At 33.3% G+C, this 22,103-nt stretch overlaps 3 protein-coding genes and 1 long non-coding RNA gene across 5 annotated transcripts; 3 read left to right on the top strand and 1 right to left on the bottom strand.

Annotated features, from left to right (window-relative positions):
* The first annotated feature begins 1,156 nt into the window (after positions 1 to 1,156).
* On the top strand, positions 1,157 to 3,372 carry LOC125370087. Its single transcript, XR_007215797.1, has 2 exons — positions 1,157 to 1,873; positions 2,806 to 3,372. It is a non-coding gene; the product is annotated as an uncharacterized LOC125370087 (long non-coding RNA).
* Positions 3,373 to 9,100: 5,728 nt separating this feature from the next.
* On the top strand, positions 9,101 to 15,546 carry LOC8277982 (leucine--tRNA ligase, chloroplastic/mitochondrial). Its single transcript, XM_002518388.3, has 20 exons — positions 9,101 to 9,543; positions 9,846 to 9,990; positions 10,075 to 10,131; positions 10,481 to 10,600; positions 10,685 to 10,789; positions 10,898 to 11,121; positions 11,254 to 11,320; positions 11,396 to 11,550; positions 11,736 to 12,000; positions 12,096 to 12,290; positions 12,693 to 12,772; positions 12,927 to 12,989; positions 13,079 to 13,160; positions 13,608 to 13,685; positions 13,756 to 13,857; positions 13,989 to 14,161; positions 14,254 to 14,431; positions 14,535 to 14,612; positions 14,787 to 14,918; positions 15,111 to 15,546. The coding sequence occupies exons 1-20, from the start codon at positions 9,203 to 9,205 to the stop codon at positions 15,351 to 15,353; spliced, it is 2,883 nt and encodes a 960-aa protein (XP_002518434.1). The 5' UTR covers positions 9,101 to 9,202; the 3' UTR covers positions 15,354 to 15,546.
* Positions 15,547 to 16,231: 685 nt separating this feature from the next.
* LOC8277983 (glycosyltransferase BC10) lies at positions 16,232 to 20,201 on the top strand. Of its 2 annotated transcripts, none has more exons than XM_048374043.1 (11): positions 16,232 to 16,403; positions 16,492 to 16,808; positions 16,901 to 17,017; positions 17,252 to 17,352; positions 17,444 to 17,515; positions 17,650 to 17,809; positions 18,056 to 18,136; positions 18,558 to 18,599; positions 18,992 to 19,051; positions 19,167 to 19,313; positions 19,637 to 20,201. In XM_048374043.1, the coding sequence occupies exons 2-11, from the start codon at positions 16,512 to 16,514 to the stop codon at positions 19,814 to 19,816; spliced, it is 1,257 nt and encodes a 418-aa protein (XP_048230000.1). In that variant the 5' UTR covers positions 16,232 to 16,403; positions 16,492 to 16,511; the 3' UTR covers positions 19,817 to 20,201. The 2 variants fall into 2 exon arrangements, with proteins under 2 accessions (XP_048230000.1, XP_015574280.1); XM_015718794.3 differs by having other exon boundaries at positions 16,238 to 16,403; positions 17,650 to 17,731.
* A 106-nt stretch (positions 20,202 to 20,307) lies between these two features.
* LOC8277984 lies at positions 20,308 to 22,102 on the bottom strand. Its single transcript, XM_002518390.4, has 3 exons — positions 21,605 to 22,102; positions 21,259 to 21,282; positions 20,308 to 20,799 (listed from the first exon to the last, which is right to left on the bottom strand). The coding sequence occupies exons 1-3, from the start codon at positions 21,798 to 21,800 to the stop codon at positions 20,474 to 20,476; spliced, it is 546 nt and encodes a 181-aa protein (XP_002518436.1). The 5' UTR covers positions 21,801 to 22,102; the 3' UTR covers positions 20,308 to 20,473.
* Between the last annotated feature and the right edge of the window lies 1 nt (position 22,103).

The following is a 22,103-nucleotide window of genomic DNA, read 5'->3' as shown; positions in this document are numbered from 1 at the left end:
AGTCAAAATATAGCATAGCATATATTTTTTAAAATTATATATATAAATATTACTATATAGAGAAAAAATTTCTTAAGACGGAACTTAAAAATTTTATAAGTTATTATAATAGAGAGTTGATTTCTATATAATTTCATATTATACAAATAATATTAATGAGACCAAATAATACTTCAGTGAGTCAAAATATAATATAATATATATTCTTTAAAATTGTATATACAAATATTACTATATAGAGAAAAAATTTCTTAAAACGGAACTTAAAAATTTTATAAGTTAATATATAGAGAGTTGATTTCTATATAATTTCATATCATACAAATAAGATTAATGAGACCAAATAATACAACATTAAGTCAAAATATAATATAATATATATTTTTTAAAATTGTATAGATAAATATTATTATATAAAAAAATATTTTCTCATGACATAATTTAAAAAACTTATAAGTTATTATAATAGAGAGTTTATTTCTATTTAAAATATATCAAATTGAAATTAAATTTTTTTATCATTATATATAAATTATTTCTATATAGAATATCACTGTAAGAGTTCTAATAGAATAACATTAATAAAAAGATAAGTACATTTTATGCTTTTGAGAAAAGTTTTCAAGTGCTAAGATCCAATTGAAATCATTGTTTACTAATGAATAGTGTCTTTTTCTTAAGTTTACTATTTTCTTATTTATTAATAGGACTACTATAGAGTTTGAACTCAAAATTGAAATAAAACTAATATAAGAATTAGCCAAATAATATTTGTTGTCCCTATATGATAAAATTTATTTTCATCATGCATTATTTCAAGTATATGATGAAATTTATAAAGGTTTAACATCTATTTGTTATTAGATGTTTTAATTATACAAGCTCAAAAGGTTTTAGCATTAGTGAGGAAAATTTTGTTTATACACTATGCTAAAAGTATTGTGGATAATATAATATAAATAGTCATTCTCTTTACATATTTTAAATTATAAAAATAATATTTATTTAAAAAAAACACGCTCATGATTTTATATATTTTTAATTGAATTAACTTGTTTAAGAATATTAATATTAGTAATTGAATGTCAAACTTTAATTAAATAAAGAAATGTAAATACTTATAAGTTATATATTAATATTTTTATGTTAAGGCTGGTTCTGAACACCGCATGACATCATCTTCAACCAACATCCACATAAGCAATAAAAGTTTATGGCTAAAGTATCACATGAAAACTAATTTCTTATGTGATTTACCCTTTAAACCACTAATTGATATTTGTTAGACTTTTAATCTTAACAAGGCATTGGTATGTAAAGTGAATAACTTGATAGATTGCTAAAGAAGAAGTCAATTGTTCATGAAAGCCTTTGAAATAATCAAATTATCTATTGAGATATAGTACTCACCTTGATACTTGCCTTTGCATGGTATCCCTCCCCTCCACACTTGCATTAGAGTATATATCCTAAATCCATCCTTAATAGGGGATGCCTCCTTTACAAACTCACAACCCAAAATTTGCTTGTCAAACAAGCCTTTCATAGTTTTGTTTCTCACACAAATAATTGTGGTGCAAGTTCTCCTTTTATAGGCCATTTGAACACAAATTAGGGCACCATTCTTGTCACTTAAAATGACAATTTTGCCCCTCTTTTTAAGATAAATCCTATTTTTGAGGGTGACAATTAAGTGGGCTTTTTGACTTTAAATAGGGCATTAAGCGATCAAATTCTCTTCTCTAGCTATGAAGTCTTTCGTCTCCTCATCTCTCTCTCTCAATGTATAGGATCCATTCTCTCCCTCTTTTTATGGATCCTACGAACCACACTCCTCCTATCATGAAATCGGATTGAAGAATTTTGGTTTAAGGTTTGGCTATGATTTCTTTTCTGTGATTAACTGCGCATTGTATATAAGTTTTCTCTATTCTAATGTTTCAATTTGTTTTTTTATTTTAAAATTAAATTGATATTTTTTACATGAAGTTCTATATAATGATTATATAGCTCACATAAATGTAATTAATTTCTACCCAGAGAATCAAACTTCGATGCCAGGCGACAATTAATAGCATTGATACTTCTACTGGTTGGTGTTGCAAAATATTTCTTAAAAAAATCAACCAATTTACTGGTAAATTTAATTCGATTGAAATTTTTCATGTTTTAGATAATATAATAGATCATGTTGGTGCAATTTTAATCATTAATTCAATAGTTGCAATTTTATTATTAATAAATAATCACTCACTACATAAATTTTATATTAATTTTCTGATAGAATCTCAACCATTTAATTGAAATTTAATCCTGAATAACAATATAAGTCATAATCCAACATGAACATGAGAGGATCCTAATCCAATTTAATTAACCATTATTTTTCTATCTGATTTAATAGGATTAAGATCCTCTCATTTTATTCTTAATAAGAGGTCATAACATTTCCAAGGCACTTAAATTTCTATTATTTATGGATGATTTGATTTCTTGGACACCGTTCTTTCTAACTTTTAATGAATTTTAAAGAACAAATATTCTTTATCAGTCTCTGACTTAGATAAATTTATGAATTTAATTCAATTATTTGTTTATAATCTTAATAATCTTATAAACAATGAATTTTTTTTTATGACTCACAAATCAATTAGATAAAATAATAAGTGATCCTTTCTCCTTGTTAGTAGATCCTTTATCGATCTAAATTGTATATATTTTAGAGCGTTAAATGATTTGTTTCTATATATAATATGGTATAAAGATGTATTTTAACTCACTTTAGTTTTTCTTGTTTAAATTCAGGAAATAATGCAAAAAATGAGAATTTGAGCTTAAAACGCACTAATGAGCGTAATTGGACTGCGATTATTAAAGGCTCGAGAATCAGACACGTGGGCTATTAATAGTTTAGGCCTAGCTTAATTCATTAAGGCTCAAAAAGGAGAGTTTAACTAATTATTATGTAATTAGTGGATAATTATCATTTGAGTTGTTTAGTTTGTTTAAGATAATAAGGGATAAACTATAGGAGTTGTGTGTGGAGAAAAGAACTCTAGAGAAGAGAAAGGAATCTCTACAAGGAGTAGAGGTGAATTAGAATATGTGTGCTTCGGCTACTGAATCTCTGGAGAAAAAGGGTCCTATTATTCTCTGCAGAAAAATCCGGAGTTCATCATCTTTGACATCTTACTAGCTTGTGTTGCATTATTCTTTGAAGAATCAGAGAAGCTTTTCGAAGACATGGAGAAAGGGGACCAATCTTCTTCATTCCTTGAAAAGCCTTTGAACTTTGAGGGAGTTTTAGTTTTCTATTTTATGAATCTTAAGTCTTTCTATTTAATTACAATGATCATTGGATTAAGTATGTTAGGCTAAGTCCCATAAGTATTTAGTTTGGCTTTTTACTTATATATGAACCTTATATATTTTGAGTTTAATGAATGATTTCTTTTTCTTCATCTGTTCATTAGTTTCATCTATTATTATTGATTGACTATCATATCAATTTAGTAGTAATATGTGTTAAGAAAATCTTTAGGTTAAAAGTATTAGAGACATCATTTTTACTTTAATCTATGTTGGTATAAGAAACTTAAGTTGCATCATTAGCTTTAGTGACTTAGGGAAAAGGCGCATCATCATCTCATTTGTTAAATTAGGGCTTAAGGGAATTACTAAGTAAAAGCTAGGCTAAATGCTATTTTATTATATAGTTCATATTAATTATTCTATTTGCATATTTACTTTATGGTTATTTAATTTCTTTTATTAAACTAAAATCATTCTCAAAACATCGGCTTAGAGTGTTTATATTTACTTTCAGTAATTTGTGTGATAGTTCGTCTTTATAATATATGCTCTACAATTCCTTGTGAGATCGACCTCGTGGTGAGCTTACCCGAACTACCATTCGGTTCGTACACTTGCGATTACTAATTTAGACACATCAATCCTCGTACTTATTCTCTCATTCTATAAAATTAATCTTATTCTTAGATCTTCTCCATGGGATTTTTAAGAATTAATATTTTTATGTGTCCTTTTGATTTCTATATGCATTAAACTGTTACATTATCCTATATTTCATTTTTTCTTTCCAACTTTCTTATATTTAGATAATTTTAACTATTGAATTTATAATCAGTAATTAAGATTTGTTCTTTAAAAATAACTATTCATTTTGAAATTTTTTAATTTAAATTGAAATAATAGGATTTCAATCTGTATTAATAAAGTTAATCTTTAGGTATAAATTATATGCATCGTTGGTATTATGTTGATTTTTGGTAGCCTATTTAAGGTTGTAAACGAACTGAACCGAGCTGAATTTTTTAATAAGTTTGAGCTTGGTTTATTACTACATTACACGAACTCGAACCGAGTTTCAACTCAATAATTATGAACTCGAGTCGGATTTAAATTTATTTCGAGCTTGACTCATTAAAAATTATTTAGAACTTATTTATTAATTTTAACTTAATTTTTTAATTTTATTGATTTATTTAATAATATAGTTTATTGCATTATGTTGAATCGATTGATTTTAAATATTAAATATTTAAAAAAAATTAATTATACTATATATATATATATATATATATATATATATATAGGGAGAGAGAGAGAGAGAATAAGATATTAAAATAAATGTACATCTTTTACCAACTTAAGCACAAGTCTATTAATGAGTTAGCTTTCGAATATGCTCAAAAGTCTAAAACGAGCTAGCTTGCAAGCTAATGAGTCAAGTATTGACAAGTTTGAACTTAGTTTGTTAATATTAACGAATCTCTATTAACGAGCTTGGACAAGCTTTTATTGAATCGAACTCCGAGTAGTTCGCGAGATGCTTAATTTGTTTATAGCCCTACCGGCAAGTAACTAGGCTCAAAGCAAATGTTGTAAAAACGAAATTCACATGATAAATAAGAAACAACTCGAATTAAAGACCTTTTTATTTTGAATGGCAAATACTTTTTTTCTTTTGAGTTAAATTTCAAGTGTAGATTATAATATTTATTATAGACTACTACCATTATGCATTTTAATTTTATACCTTTTTTTTCTTAAATGCAGGACTCATGATCCAAATATATAACTACAAGTAAATGCAATAAATACTACCTATATTTATAAGGTTTCTTTTTCCTTAAATTCGATAACTAACAAATTATGTTACCATTTTAATATCACAGGCATAATACTGTGTGCATACCTACGCCAAAAGGATACGGGGATGTGTTTTCGGAACCTTTGTCCATATTTTAAGACATTTATTAAATTAGTATTTGAGTTGATAAATACTGTGATCTTATATTATTCTTGCAGGTGGTAAGATAAGTTTTAACATAATTTTATATTCAATATTTAAATTTAAAATTTTATTTAATTTATTTTTTACTATTTTTTATATATTTTTTAATTATTTTATTTTATTTATTTATAATTATGTATTAAAGTATGCATATGTAATAAAAATAAATTACTGCTCGCTAATTTTAGCTTATTTTTATTTGATTTCTAATTAAACAATTAACTTAATAGTATTAAATTATTGGTTTCTTTTTATTTCTAATAATTACTATATATTTTTTATTACGACTCGAACTGTGGGCCCGTGACCGGCATTAGGGAATAGGTAGGCGTAAGACCACCGAATCCCGTAGTAAGCCTGACACTCATTAACTTAATTAGATCTCATATGATATTACTGATGTCAAAATATATCTTAACCATTAAATTCTATATAATTAATTAGGTATGCCCGAAGAATTAAGCAAGGCCCGAAGCTGAAATAATTTACAACTAACAAGTCTATTATTTCTACTGCAGAGAATCTAAGATTTTACAAGTTAACATAGCAAACCAATTCCATCACCCGATGATGAAAGAGTCGGGTTGCTAGGTAAGAGCCGCGAGAAACCTAACAATCACAGATATGAAAAACAGTAAAATTGAGACTGTCAGTCTCGAGAGTGAGTTAAAATCATATATCCAAGGAAAAACAGTTACAAACACTTCAATAACACATTTATTTAATTTGAAATAAATACTAAGTCATGCAAAAATAAACGTGTCATGCCATGCTTAATTAAAATAATTTTCACATACTACGGGACAGAGTACCTCAGCAGAATCCTAATCCCAACACTAAACATCTCGACTCTCTCTCATTCTAACAGAACTGGCGCCCAGAGAGTAAGGCTCGACCAAGGTTCTTAAATCCACTTCAGACACTTAATTATCACTAACACTCCTAGCCTTTCGGCTCTTTTACTCCGATAAGACTGGCGCCCAGAGAGCGAAGCTCGACCGGGGTCCTTAACTCTAGTCTGGTCATTTAGGTTTCCAAGTAAGGCGGTACCCAAAGAGTAATGCTCGACTAGGTACCTTTACTCCGGCAAACACACTCTACTAAGCCTAGAGAGCAATGCTCGACCAGGGCAAGTCCTAAATTTACCCCTTTTAAATTTACCATTTTATCCCTTTTTCTATCACTCTTGGATTTATACCGGTGCACTCATCAAAATAGTATATTCTACTATCGTCCCATCTCAAGTTATCAGACAATAATAAATTCAGTGATGAAGAACATGATATATATGAATAGTAATTAAATGAATAATTTAAACTTGTAATTAATTAATCACAATAGTTATTTAAAATTTGTGCATGACACGTGCATAACAGATATATGACTTTAACTCACAGTTTTGACGACCTCCTAGCTCTGCTTCGATGCCTCGGTTAGAGCGAGCCGAATTGATGAATTATTTAATCACGGAAAACAACTAATCAATAACGTTAAAACATTTGACAATTAATCCTAGGTCTAGACTCTTAGGACCGACTGTCTAAAAATCTCGTCTCGGGTAAATTCTATCAAAAATTTGGCAGAACTTCTCCTACAATACAAACATTTACCCCCCGTAAAACGGGCCCAGGACCTGCCAGAAAATACTTCAAATATTTAATAACTCATTTTAACGGGAGTCGAGTCCCCAAGACTTCACTATTTTCCCGACTCCACCACACATCACAAAACACGACCTAAGGCAGACAGTCCGACAAACAATTATTTTGACTCATATTCAACACAATTCAATAAGCATATAATTTACCAAAGAATTCTAAAATCAAAGGGCTAGAGAAAATTACCGAGACGCTTGATCGCTCGGTCGACTCGCCTCCAACTGCCGGACTCCGATCGACGATCCAAATGCACCAACGGACTCGAAATGACGCGCTGATGACGATCCCCACTTTCGATTTTCCGATCCGACCCCCAATCATCCGGAGAGATTTACGGACGATCTCGGCCGTCGATTTTCAAACGGGGTCCGATCGCTACGAAATCGGTGCCATTGTGAAGCTTGAGCTGAGGAGAGTCCGAATATGCCCTCTGATCATCCACCCCTGGCCGAAGCTCGCCGGAAAAGCCAGAAAATGCGGCTGCCACCCACTTTCTCTCTCCACAGTGAACTTCCAATTCCAGCCACCATTCCCGTCGCCGCTTCCCCGAAAACAAAGCCAAGACCGAGGGGAGTCGATCGCCATAAAAAACAGTGGCTACTGACACTGGAAACGCCATGAACGACACCGGACAACCACTACATCATCTCTCTCCTTATTTTTTCTCTCTTCGCGGCGGCCGCCGCCAGTTGGAGCTGCTGCCGTCAGTGCTAGCTCTTCCGCCAACTACCACCACCACGCCCCGAGCCGACGGATGACAACGCCCTCTCTCCCTCCTTCTTCTTCTCCCTCCGACGCCAACTCCCTCTTCCTTCTTTTCCCTTCTTTCCTTATCAACATTTAGCCCCTGAACTTTTCTTCTTTACCATTTAGTCCATCAACTTTTTAATTACTAACAATTTCTTCCTGCAGAAATTCCAATTAACCCTTAAACTTTTATGCAGCTTTTCAATTAAATCCCTAACTATTTAATTTGGGCCAAATTAGAATTATTAAAAATACACAATTACATATTTACCCTTGCTTTTAAATGTAAAATTACCAAAAAGCCCTTGCCGACATATTTAATTACAAAAATACCAAACATACAAATTTTCATTAAAACTCCATATTAATAAAATTATACTTTTAATCCTTATTTCAAATTAACTTTCCAATTTAATTCTAACATACAATTAATTTAATTAATCAATTTGCTAAATATTTTTCAATTAAAATTTAATACCATTAGCTAATTAAAATATCATTTTCTCCAAAAATTATTTTATAAAATATCCTTTACAAATTCTTCCATAAGTCTCAAATATAGAATTTTATTTATATATATTCATTTGGGAGAAAAATTTGAATAACCAAAAATATGATTTATTTTGAGGAATTTACTTAATTAATTTTTTAAAAATCAAACTAACTGGATATAGAAAATAACTCTTTTATTTGTCTAGCATTAAAATTTTCATTTAAATCATTCTAATTTAAACCTAATAAAAATAAAGTAAAATTATTTTAAATAAAAATTTATTTATTAATTACTATTAACATTATCATTATTAAAGAAAAATTCTGGTATTACATATTTATTGACATTTTATTTTTCATCAAACTTAACTCATTATGATAAAGGTCATATACCTATTTTGGAAGCAAATTATAACGCGCTGATAATTACATGTAATTAAATGAAACCGATTAATTTATTAAAAATAAATATAATTAAATTGAGTCAAACTAATTTCAAGTTGGAGCTCAATTTATTTATTAAATTCATATTTTACAATTTAAATTAAATTAAGATTTTAAAATTTAAATTTGATTAGATGAAATATTAAGAAAAAATTGTAGCTCAATCATATTTCATAAAATGTTTTAAAAATTTTAAATTTAACTCGATTTTGTGAAGAAGTTCAAATCTAACTCAATTATTTAATTATTTAATCAAATTATAAATATATTTATAAAAATTCGATGAAATACAAATAGGTAAGCCTAAATTTTCATAAGAACAATATTTAGTTTAAAAGAAATAGAAATAGCTAAAGCGCACATTCAATAAAATAAAAAACGGAATAGAATCAAATAGGGAGCGATGTACATCGCATCATAGCTTTGTAAGGTCGATTGGACCCACTTGACGAAGCAAAAGAATGCAATAGCCATAAGAGCTAAGCGCGAAGCATTATCATCAATAAACTCACCCTCTCTTCCTCCGCTCTTTCTATTATTCGAAATGAGCTCTCCCACTTACATGCTTACACAATTTTTACCTTCGTCTCCTTTTCATCATCGCCAGTTTCATTTCACTAAGACAACCCTCTCTTTTAAGCCCGCAAAAAACTCAGTCTTCAATTTAAATTATGGCGGATTTGAGTTTAAAAGTAGTAGAGTTAGGAGCTCAGTGAATGAAGAACAAGAGCAGAAGCAGCCAATGGTGAAAAAGGCTTATCCTTTTCATGAAATAGAGCCCAAATGGCAGCGTTATTGGGAGGACAATCACACTTTTCGAACCCCGGATGAAATTGACACTTCTAAGCCTAAATTCTATGTCCTTGACATGTTCCCTTATCCCAGGTTACTCTCTCTTTGTCTTTTATCACTCTACTTTCTTTTGGTTTTAGCAATACATAATCTAATTTCTGAGACCGAATTTCATAAAGTTCTAAGCTTTCTTGACTTTTAGCAACTGGGTGGATATGGGATTGGGTGCAAACGAAGTTTATATGGATTGTTGTTTGCAAATTCGTAAGGTTTAGCGCTGCTGCGTTTTTCAATTTATCATTCATTATTAATTCAAATGGAAGGAGAAAACAATCTTGATTAATCAATTGGGTTACGGAAAATTATCTTTTCATTTTGTTGATGGGATGTTGCAGTGGCTCGGGATTACATGTTGGTCATCCACTTGGATATACTGCCACAGATATTCTTGCTAGGTTCAGACGTATGCAGGGTTACAATGTTTTGCACCCAATGGGATGGGATGCATTTGGTTTACCTGCTGAGCAATATGCAATCGAGGTAACCTCTGTTGTGGTGATGAACAGTCTACGCAATTATCACTTATCATTCTTATTAATGATGGTTATATTTTGTGTCTGACAGACAGGAACCCATCCGAAAATTACAACTTTGAGGAACATTAACCGTTTCCGGTCCCAGGTTATATAATCTCCTCACTATTCTTTTGAACAGGAGAAGTAATATTTGTTTGAAGTATACACAAAGTACTAGTTACAGTGAAATGTAATATTTTCTATGTTGAATAGTTGTGACCATCTTCTCCTCCAAGTATTCTTGCTTTTGCACTTTCAGGCTAGAGAAAATATGATACTGCTAGCCCACATAAAGGAGCTTGCTTAGATTAGTCTATATCATGAAAGGAACCTAAGATAAACTTGCTCTCTGAGCATCATATAACCTAATTTTCTATAATAAATTATGTGGCCCAATGCTTTTTACATGTTGAGTATGGTTCTTTTTAATGTATTGACATCTAATTCCTTTGCAGCTTAAATCTTTGGGATTCTCATATGACTGGGATCGTGAAATTTCTACTATAGAACCAGAATATTATAAATGGACCCAGTGGATCTTTCTTCAGTTATTGAAGAGAGGATTGGCATACCAGGTCCAGGATTATCTCTAGTCCACCATCATATACTACTATTTCTCCTTAAAAACTGGATCTGATGGCAGCTACTTACACATTCAGGCTGAGGTACCAGTCAATTGGTGCCCTGCTCTTGGCACAGTTTTGGCCAATGAAGAGGTGGTGGATGGATTGAGCGAGCGTGGTGGTCATCCAGTTATAAGAAAGGTGTGGCATGGTGTGATTTTATATGTTGAAACATCTTTTCAATTCACATTATTTCTTTGTGTTAAATGGTTTTAAAATTTTACAGTGTCGTTGTTTATTACCGAGCAGCCAATGAGACAATGGATGCTCAGAATTACTGCCTATGCTGACCGCCTTCTTGAAGACTTGGATGACCTTGACTGGCCTGAAAGTGTAAAAGATATGCAAAGGAACTGGATAGGGAGGTCTGAAGGGGCTGAGATGGAATTTCATGTTCTTGATGATGATGGAAAGGAAAGAGACATAAACTTAACTGTTTACACTACCAGGCCTGACACCATCTTTGGAGCAACGTATTTCTCTTATCCTGTGTTTTTCTTGATGGTTATTTGATAATTTTGTGGAGCTTACATACCTGCTGAATAAACTTTTTTAGATCATCGTGCCTGGAATATTGATTATTTATTTTCTTTTGTTTGATGCAGATATTTAGTTGTGGCACCAGAACATTCTTTACTTCCGTCACTAGTGTCTCTCTCTCAGAGCAAAAATGTATTGTTCATTTTCTTCCTTACCATTGTTATTCATTTTTCATGGGCAATTGGAAGGTGACAGTCTAGGTCACAGGTGGAAGAATACAAAGACCTTGCCTCACGAAAAAGTGACCTTGAGAGGACTGAGCTTCAGAAGGAAAAAACTGGGGTCTTCAGTGGTTGCTACGCAAGAAACCCAGCTAATGGGGAAGCAATCCCAATATGGGTTGCAGATTATGTTTTGGGGAGGTGAATTTGGCCTTTTTATGGTTTATCTATTGACTGGTGCATTATTGTTTAGATTACTACTTTCTTCTGTGTATGCTGTCTGGAGTGTGAATAGTGAAATGAATTTGTCTTCGTTAGCAAATTATTTAAATCACATCATGGGACTTCAATTTAAAGCATTTAAGTATTCAATTTTCGGGGTGCAGTTATGGGACTGGAGCAATTATGGCTGTGCCAGCACATGACACTCGTGACTATGAATTTGCCACTGCATATGACATTCCGATTCGTTGGGTTGTAAAGGCAGATGATGAAGGTTGTAGTGATTCAGGAATGGCTTATGCTGGTGAAGGCACTATTCTGAATTCATCAAATTTGACACTAGGTCTTGATATCAATGGCTTGTCTAGCAAAGCGGCAGCTTCCAAAGTCATTGAATGGGCTGAAAAAACTGGGAATGGGAAGAAAAAGGTGCTTTATGCTTTAAATCAGCATACAGTTATATGGTAAAAATGATATGGAGGTAGGTTATTATGATTTCTAAAACATGCTTGGACCTTTTTCAGGTGAATTTCAAGTTGAGGGATTGGCTTTTTGCTCGGCAGCGATATTGGGGAGAACCTATCCCTGTTGTTTTTGTAGAGGATACTGGTGAGGGTGTTCCACTTCTTGAAACTGATTTGCCGCTGAGATTACCCGAATTGGATGATTTTACTCCTACAGGGACAGGAGAACCACCTCTAACTAAAGCTGTTTCCTGGGTATTTTTCCCTCCTGTTTCTTAAAAAATAGTTAAAAGCATTTAAGCAAATCAAGTGGGAGGTGTTGCTTATGCACAAGGAGGCTCAAATTGTTATACTTTCTGGCTGTCATTACAATTCTGTAGAGACTGTCTATTAGTTTTGAGTTTGAGAACATGACTTCAATTATGCTTCTTTAATGCTTCCCAGCTTGCTAATTGACTCCTATACCAGACACCTTTCTTGAAATTTTTTGATAAATTAGTAATTTAAAATTATGTGCTGCATACTTCTTTATATACTTCTAAGTGGTTTCCTCAATCTCTTTCTGGTTTCCTCCTTTCTCCCAGCAATATGTATATGTATTTATTTATTAATTTTCCAAGTCCTGTTGAATATTGATGCTCGATGGCTTACTATCAGGTTAAAACTACAGATCCTTCATCTGGAAAACCTGCTAAAAGAGAAACAAACACTATGCCTCAGTGGGCTGGTTCTTGCTGGTAACTGAGTTGGTTTGTATTTATTGCACCTTAAAAAGGTTGCATTTATTACAGATGGTACTGGCTGCATGAATAATACTAATAAGCTAAATGTTTCTTTGAGTGTTTTTGAGATTTATGTCTTAAACTCCTTAGCTTATTGATATATGCTCAGGTACTATTTGAGATATATGGACCCAAAGAACTCGAACGAATTAGTTAATAAGACAAAAGAAAGGTAAGTGCTGCATTTACTTGTGTACAGAATTGTTTTTGTTCTTTAAATCACTAAAGTAATTGCTCTTTTAAAAATCGTTTCACCTATAGGTATTGGAGTCCAGTTGATGTCTATGTTGGTGGTGCTGAACACGCTGTTCTCCACTTACTTTATTCGAGATTCTGGCACAAGGTTTGTGATCTCAATCTTGTTTCATATAAAAATCAGGATATGTCTGAAGAATTTGATAGTTTTGTTTTTACATATAGAACCAGTTTATGCATCTATGTTATGAACCTTCATCGTTGTTATGGTTCATCTTCTTTTCAAGGATAAAAGCCATTTTTCAATTGCAAGAGGAAGAAGCACTTGAGTGTTACCTTTGCCTTTGCTTTTGCAACACATAGGTTAATTTTAATTCTAATAAAGTAAGTCAAAATATCATTATAACTTTCTTTGTAGCTTATCAATCCCCCGCTGAATTAGATTGTATCAGCTTCCTAGAGATATTCATTCTCCTAAAGATATCCATTGCAGTAGGATGGCTCTTAAAACTGGCGTAGCTACTAAACCAGATATTTCAGTTTTATTCTTTGTTGCTTAAGGCATACATATTTCTGACCAGGGGTATTTATTCAGGTTCTTTATGACATTGGCGTTGTATCAACCAAAGAGCCCTTCAAGTGTGTCATAAACCAAGGAATCATCCTTGGGGAAGTAAGCAACAGTTTGTTTATGCACAGTGAAGTAATACGCCAAGGTGCTGTTCTAATGGTGTGTGTGGCAGGTTCAATATATGGCCTTCAAGGACACAGATGGAAATTATGTGTCTGCTGACACTGCTGATATGTCAGGTGTACTTCATCACGAAATAATTCCAGAGGAAAAGGTATTCTTACATGAATCAATATACTTACACTTTTTTGTCTTTTTTAAGCTCCAGTATTGAAAAAATAGTACACTTGCTTCTAGCTTTTCATCATGTGAAATTCTGACAAAATCCCATTTCTCTTTATACAGGTGATAAAATCTGGGGATTCATTTGTGCTAAAAGATGATTGTAACATTCGTTTGATTGCCCGTGCTCATAAGATGAGTAAAAGTAGGGGAAATGTAGTCAATCCTGATGATGTTGTTTCTGAGTATGGTGCAGACTCTCTTAGATTGTATGAAATGTTCATGGGACCCTTTAGGTATGTGCTTTATTTTCTGTATTTTAAGAATGAGGATGGAGCATATGAAAATATTATTTTCACAAGATTTTGCTCATAAATTGTGTTTTTAGGGATTCAAAAACATGGAGTACTACTGGTATTGAAGGTGTGTATCGATTCTTGGGAAGAACTTGGAGGCTGATTGTAGGTTCACCTTTATCTAACGGTGCTTTTAGAGATGGAACGGTGGCAATAAATGAGGAGCCATCTTTTGAACAGCTGCGTGCTCTACATAAATGCATAGCCAAGGTGATGATGCATGCTGCTCGCAGACGAATTTTGTTAAGAACAACAGCTGCTGATGATGCATACCATTCTCAAACGAATTTTGACGAATGATTTGGCTTTGCAGGTAGCAGAGGAAATTGAAGGGACACGATTCAACACTGGAATTTCTGCAATGATGGAGTTCATCAATGCAGCATACAAGGTTTTTCCAGTGATATTATTTTCTTGCTCTAATTTCCAAGTAGTTAGTTACCTTGGAACTGGATCCTTTGTGCAGTGTCTTTTATTTGCACTCTTCTTCTTTTCTTCTCTATTGTTTTATGATTGTTATTTTCTCATCAATTGTATCAACTTTCCTTGTCATTTCTTTCTCCAGTGGGATAAACTTCCAAGGTCCGTCATTGAAGCGTACGTTTTATTGCTGTCGCCATATGCGCCTCACATAGCTGAGGAGCTTTGGTTTCGGTTAGGGCACTCAAACTCATTGGCATATGAACCCTTTCCTAAGGTAACATGTCGAACCTGGCAGTATATGTTATCTGCTATCGTGTTTTTATTTTTCATTTTTTCACTGTGGATCATTGTTTTCATATAAAATTGGGAGCTTGGATCTGTTGAAAATATCCCAGAGTAATCATGACAAATTAAATGGACTTAAATATATAAATAAAATTTAATTTGTTCTTTTTTTTTTTGTCAGGCAAATCCTGCTTACCTGAAGGATACCCGTATAGTCCTACCAGTTCAGATTAATGGCAAGACACGGGGAACAGTAGAGGTTGAAGAAGGATGTTCAGAGGAGGATGCTTTCAGATTAGCTTCCCAGGATGAGAAACTCTCCAAGTATCTGGATGGGAAAATTGTAAAGACAAAAATCTTTGTTCCAGGAAAGATTCTAAATGTTATTTTGGGACCTCAAAATGTGAAGGCGGGTGTACGATAGTCCATTTACATCCAACCGTGTCAGAACATTTTTAAATTAGAATAATCCACGATTTAGAAAAAAGAAAAAGTGTTACTACTTATGATATCTGATGAGAAAATGGAATTGAAATCTGGTGGAGAAGCTTCCAATTCCAATCCTGAATTCTTTTAGATTTGAAAAATATAATATAATATATATATTTCTTCGTATTGATGGTTGAAACACATGCCTATTATTATTTTATTGTAAATTTACATAGTTATTATAAAAAGGAAAATTAAAATTCCAGTCGACTTTAAAAAATGTTTTAATCATCTTTGCTTACGGTACCATTAAATCAATGCATGTCTGTTTATCAAAACAATTAATTTGTAACAATCGATTAATTATAAAAATAATATATTATTTTATTCAATTACAATATATTAGTTTATTTTTTAAAATAAAATAAAAACTAATTAGCTGCTATTTTTATATAACTAATGTAGCATCTTTTTCTATTTTATTATTATGTTAGAATATATGTAATATATTTTAATAATATTTATAAATCAAGTAAAATACTAAAAAAAATTTAATTAGTATAAAATAGAGTGAGTATCATTTTTGTATATTTAACAGAATATCAATTTTTCATTTTTATTATGAAAAAGTATAATAAATTTAGAAATACCTATAGAATAATAATTTAGTATTTTCCTATTAATTAAGTTCCTTAGGTGCTTTTTAAATCCAAGTCAATTAGTATGTGATGGAATACTTTATAAAATGGGTCATTAAATTCCCAAATTCCTAGTTTCCATCAACACATAGAAATCAAACATAAAACATTAATTAGGTTGACCACACACCAAACCCCTCCTTTCCTTTTAGGCCACTCATCTACCCAAACGCCGTCGTTTTCGACAATTTTCTCCTTTTTTCCGTTTTTGTTCTTTCAACAAGAAAAGCTTCCACAAAACAATTTAGAATAAGAAGTAAGAACGGCAACACCAACACTAACACGCGTTACGTGAACAGCTCTCTCTGTTTCTGTCTCTTTTCCATGTCGGTCTTATAATCATCCATGTATGTGCACTCTTAACAGTTTCTCTTCTTTTTTCTTTTTTAATTTTTTTTATTAATTTCACTATAAGAATGATAATGTCAATTGCAGGAGGAGGAGGAGGAAGAACGATGACGAAGAAGGCTCCACCGGTACCCCCGCGCCACGTCATCTGGTTGGGATGGAAGCTCGTCATCATCCTTTCTGTTTCCCTCTGTGTCTTCGCTCTTCTTAGGCTTCATTTCCAATCTGATCACTATTCCTCTCCTTCTTCTTCTTCTTCTTCTTCTTCTTCTTCTTCTTTTTATCGTCCGAGATCTCGACTTTCTCGCGCTAACTTGGAGTTCCATGGACCTCCTAAGCTTGCTTTCCTTTTTCTCGTCCGCCAAGACCTTCCTCTAGATTTTCTCTGGGGCAGCTTCTTCGAGGTCTAATTCTTTTCTTTTTTATGTTCTTTCATTAGAAAAGAGAAAAGAAAAGTGATTTTGGAATTTGTATGGAAAAATGAGGGATTTTGCAGAATGCTGATGTGGCCAGTTTTTCGATTTTTATTCACTCCTCGCCGGGTTTTGAGTTCGACGAGTCAACTACTCGGTCTCATTTCTTTTACGGTCGCCAATTGAAGAATAGTATACAGGTAGTTACGATGATGCCAGACACTAGATTTTTTTGTTTCTGTTTTTCTTTTTGTTTAATAAAATAAAATCTACTTTAATTTCTTATAAATGCAGGTAATGAAACGAGTATGTGTATATTGTTTTAGTTTTTGTCAGTCTTCAGTTAAGGTTTTTCTTTTCTGTTTTTTTTTTTTTCCTACTTATAATTCAAAGGAACAAACTAATTAATTGTTTTTGTGAAATTTGGTGGATAGGTAGCATGGGGAGAGTCGAGTATGATTGAAGCAGAGAGGCTGTTACTTTCAGCTGCCTTAGAGGATCCTGCTAATCAGAGATTTGTTCTCCTCTCTGACAGGTTTGTTTGTGGGTTGCTTTTTGCTTTCCTTGTCATTTTAACCAATCAATTTCATACATTCATGCGCCATTTTTATTTCTTTATGCTACAGCTGTGTTCCCCTGTACAATTTTAGCTACATATACAGCTATGTGATGGCTTCTCCTAGGAGTTTTGTGGACAGGTAGATGGAGGGCTTTTTGACTCTTGAGGTGCCTAGCACACGATTTTATTTTTTTTAACTTTCTGCATTTTCTCTTAAAATTCAATGATATTATCCCCTAGCTATAAGGCTAATGCATTGATTTTGTTTTGTAGCTTTCTTGATACTAAAGAAGATCGCTACAACCAGAAAATGTCGCCCATCATACAAAAGCATAAATGGCGAAAAGGATCCCAGGTTACATGCTCTGCTTCCATTTACATCATATTTAGAGCGTCACTGAATAAGTTGCACAAGAAGTTGAAGCAGGATGAGGTCTCTTTAGTTAAATCCATTGTCTGTCTATTAATTGTTCAAAATGGCCTTACTGTACCTTGCTACTATTATACTTGGGAAGATGGATCAATTGAAATGGCCTTATCATTCGAGAATTGCCTTCTAAAATCCCCTCCTCAATTGCAATAACAATTTCTTGTTTTGATGGTTCATTTTATTTGTTGTCCCTTTCACTTGTATACCTAATCAATCCTCTATTTTGATTTTTTACTTTCGTGATTTCAGTGGATCACCTTGATCCGAAGCCACGCAGAAGTGATTGTAGATGATGAGGTTATCTTTCCCGAGTTTCAGAAATATTGCAAGGTACTTGGTTGAGTTGTCACATATAAAGGTGCAATCTTAATTTTAGTATAATCAAGTGATACTCCAATTTTTAGTCCCCATATAAGACAAAAAATTTCCTAAACCAAACATATCTTTTTTGGTTAGGCAGCAACTTGAATGTTATTTCTTGAATTGTGCTTTTCTTAGAACTTCCAATTATGGCATTGCTTTATGATTTAAATGAATATTTCACTGCATAGAACCCTTAAAAATTTACTTCCTGATATGTTTTCTTCATGTTTAGTTTGATTTTTTTGGTAATAGGATGTAATGGCCTGCATCCTGTTTAATTTTGCTTGAATTACATGTGTATTACTTTCCATCTCTAAAATATCAATTCTTAAAATACCTTTTTAATCGGCTGGAAGCTCATTTGTTTTTTTTTTTTTATACTCTGCAGAGGCGACTACCTCTAGATGCCAGTAAAGGGAAGCTCAATGCTGTAAGTTTCATGTGAAAATTGATGTGTCATCTTAAAGAATCTCTTATGACCTTCAGTTTTTAAATGAGTTTGCACTTTAGTTTATAGGTCTGTCTGCTTAGAATTTTGGGGTTGTTGAGGTTGTTTTTACTGCAACGAAACTCTCTGGTTGCAAGTATTCACTTGTACAAGCTCATACTTCTTGCAACTCAAAATAAAACAGTTTCTACCCCTTTTGTCTGCACTCGCACAATCTAAAGGTTGCTTTTTTTCTTTTTTCGGAGTTTGTCTATCATCTATTTTACTTAATATGCTATTTTTTAATGATATTCTGGATATATGATTCATTATATATTATTTCCTTTTCAAAAAATTATTGTTCTTCTGATTTGAAACCTGATTACTAAATGCAGAAACTTCAAAAGCAGAATAACTGCATACCTGATGAACACTACGTGCAGACATTGCTTTCGGTAAGCAATATTGTCTCTCTAGTTACCATCCTAATTTCTGTTGTCGAAGTGTGGCTCACTTTTCTATGATCTTGTTATTCTCTAAATTCATCCAAATCTCAATTTTACTTGTCAGATGGCTGAGCTGGAAGGTGAACTTGAAAGAAGAACTTTGACCTATACTGTGTGGAATTTGTCTGTGACAAGAATGGAAAGTAAAGGTTGGCATCCTATGACATTCACTTATGGAAATGCAGGCCCTCAAAAGATTAGGGAAATAAAGGTATCGCTGTGCTCTGTTTCTACTGTTAGTTTATTGGCATTGCAATAAACTTATATTTATGCGTGCACTGGTCTTATTCTTCTCTTTCCTAAGCTGGTCTTCTGCATGCTGCATTTGTGTCTTGGATTGCTTCATACTGCAGTTAAAAAGAAGAATGCTTGTTTTGTCAATCTACAAGTTCTATCTGTTTGATGTCTTAAAATTATATTGTTTTAGCTGGTGGCCAGATGTAGTTTTCCATGATCTCTTGTTTCATTTGTTTGCACCAGCAACAACTCAGCACTCTTCTAATTATTTTGCTTCTTTGGCTGCTTAATCAACAGGCCATCAATCATGTATACTATGAGACCGAGTACAGGACAGAGTGGTGCCATACTAACTCGACATCTGTTCCCTGTTTTCTATTTGCAAGGAAGTTCTCCCGGGGAGCTGCCATGCGGCTTTTGAGTGAGGGGGTGGTTAGTCCCTTCGATGCCTCAGCATTATTAGCTACGAATTCTTAACTGTCAACTAACTCGCTCCAAAATATAGAGAGAGGGCTGCTAGTGAATTGCCCAGAGTCATTACACGATTGTATACAAAGAAGAGTAGAGTAGATATGGATACGTAATTATAAAACTGAGAGAGTTGGAACATCAGCAAGTCTTCCTCGTCATTATTGCATCCAGTGAGAGTTTTTCTGAAGCAGCTGTCTGTAGTTTTTTGGTTTATATAGTCCGATCGTCATATCATCTTGTATGCTGGGAAAATCTCTCTACATTGAGATATTGGGAAAATACCCCTGTTCAGTGACTACTAGTGAAGAAATTTCTTCTTCCAGGTTTATCAATTTTGTAATGTTGATGTTGCTAATGAATGGTTGCAGTGAGTTTGTTTATTATTTTTAAATTAGTTCCATTGTGAAGGAAGTCAAATTTGGCTGAAATAAAATGAGGATTGGTAAATTAAACCCCCTATACTGCTAGGACTGTAGAGCAAAATTTAGAAAATCAGATTTAGCACATAACTTGAAGAATAGATTGAGTGGGGCCTCAAGATAATGAGGAACAGAAGAAGGGTCAATTCAAAAACTGTTACATGATTTCTTGCATGTGCCGTAGCCGTTCAAGACTAGAGATTCCTGAAAAAGTTGGATTATATAGGCTGACGATGGAAATCTGTCATTTAAGAAGCAGAGATCTAGCCATGCTCTCTTTCCATCCTCTCTGACGAGCTCTGAGTTCCCACATTGCACTAAGTCTCAAATGTGCTTCTAATGTGGATTCAGCACTTTCCCTTGCCTCCTCGCAAGTCCCCATCCCTGCATTGCACTTATCTGCATCCTTTTGATACTGGGATGCCATTTTCTTAGCCTCCAACAGCGCCACATCTGCACGCTGTTGGTCTCTTAACGCTTCAGCTTCCTTCAGCCCCACTTCCTCTGACAACAGACCTTTAAAGCTTTTCTCCATCTCCTCGCTCACCTCTGGGTCATTCTTCATACAGTCTGTAAAGAAGTTGGAAACACTGTAAGAAAATGCTACAATCAACGAAATAGGATAACACAGTGAAGAATGAACCCGTTCCCTTCGTTGGCCCCTTTAATGAACAGGTGCGAGCGTGCTAGATTATTCTGAGTTTCTCGAGTCTGCTGCTTCAGTTTTTCAAACTCTACTGAGATGCTTAATTAAATTTATCCAAAGGAATTTGCAACAAAAACTAGAGATTTTCATTGAACTGAAACCCGAAAATGCCGAGGAATTTTTATTTAAGAAAGGAAATTAAAAAACCTGGAAGCTAATCAACCGCACAGAAAGAGAGAATCAAAATTTGATCATTTTACATAGAACTATCCAATCGCTTATGGGTAGAGATTTCAACCTCAACAAAAGCTCCGAATGATGATGTTTGGTAATTACATTTATGTCCATCGTGTTTGTAAAAACTGTGGGGAAAGGAAACTGACCTGTAAAAGAGTTGTTGTTCAATCCTGCGAGAAAACACACGCACCACATTAGATTAGCTTCCCCAGGATACAGAAAGCTTGGGAGTTACTTCAGTGCACAATCTGCTCACATGGATCATAGCAAACTAAACAAAAAAGGAATCGTTCGTAATGCCCTACAATTGGAATATGATCTTTCCCTCTCACATAAATTTTCTAGACGCTTGTAGGCTCAACGTCTGTATGAGAGGACAAAATCAAATGACGCAGAGATGTTGAAGCAAATTCTTAAAAAAGGTTAAATGCTAAAGCTTTTGTTCCTAAACAGTACATAAAAATGACGCATGTAGGAATAAGATGAGAATACCGCGAGGGAGAGAGAGGAGGGGCAGAGAAGAGCAATCGCAGTGGCATGTAGCGCAATACGAAGATGAGGAAAGAGTGACCGCTAAAGTATCGGAGAGGTGCCAGTGGAGAGGAGGGCCTAATATGTAACCCACAGTACATATCCCCATCAGCCACAGTATCACCTTCAATCCCTTTTGCTTTCCCCTACCTTTCATTTCATTCCTTCTTTGAGTTCAGGTCTTCTGATTGATATGTTTCTAGCAAACTGCACTCCTTTTCATCAGCCCTTCGTTCCTTGATCTCACTTTGCGCTATTGCTGCCACATCAGCTTAAATTCTGGACACATGTTTTTATTTCTTTTACTTGCATGCTTAGCAATTTTGGTAGTCAATCTATCAATTTGTTCAATTCTCGTGTCACTAATAAATTACAATATCACATTGCAAACACAATTTTCTTTTTCTTAATTATAAATGATAGGAGAGGAAATCAAACTTGAGATTAAAAGCTAAATGCT

This window comes from Ricinus communis, chromosome 5, assembly GCF_019578655.1.
Source record: "Ricinus communis isolate WT05 ecotype wild-type chromosome 5, ASM1957865v1, whole genome shotgun sequence".
In the NCBI taxonomy this organism is placed as follows: Eukaryota; Viridiplantae; Streptophyta; class Magnoliopsida; order Malpighiales; family Euphorbiaceae; genus Ricinus; species Ricinus communis.
This window is presented reverse-complemented; position numbering and strand designations above follow the sequence as displayed.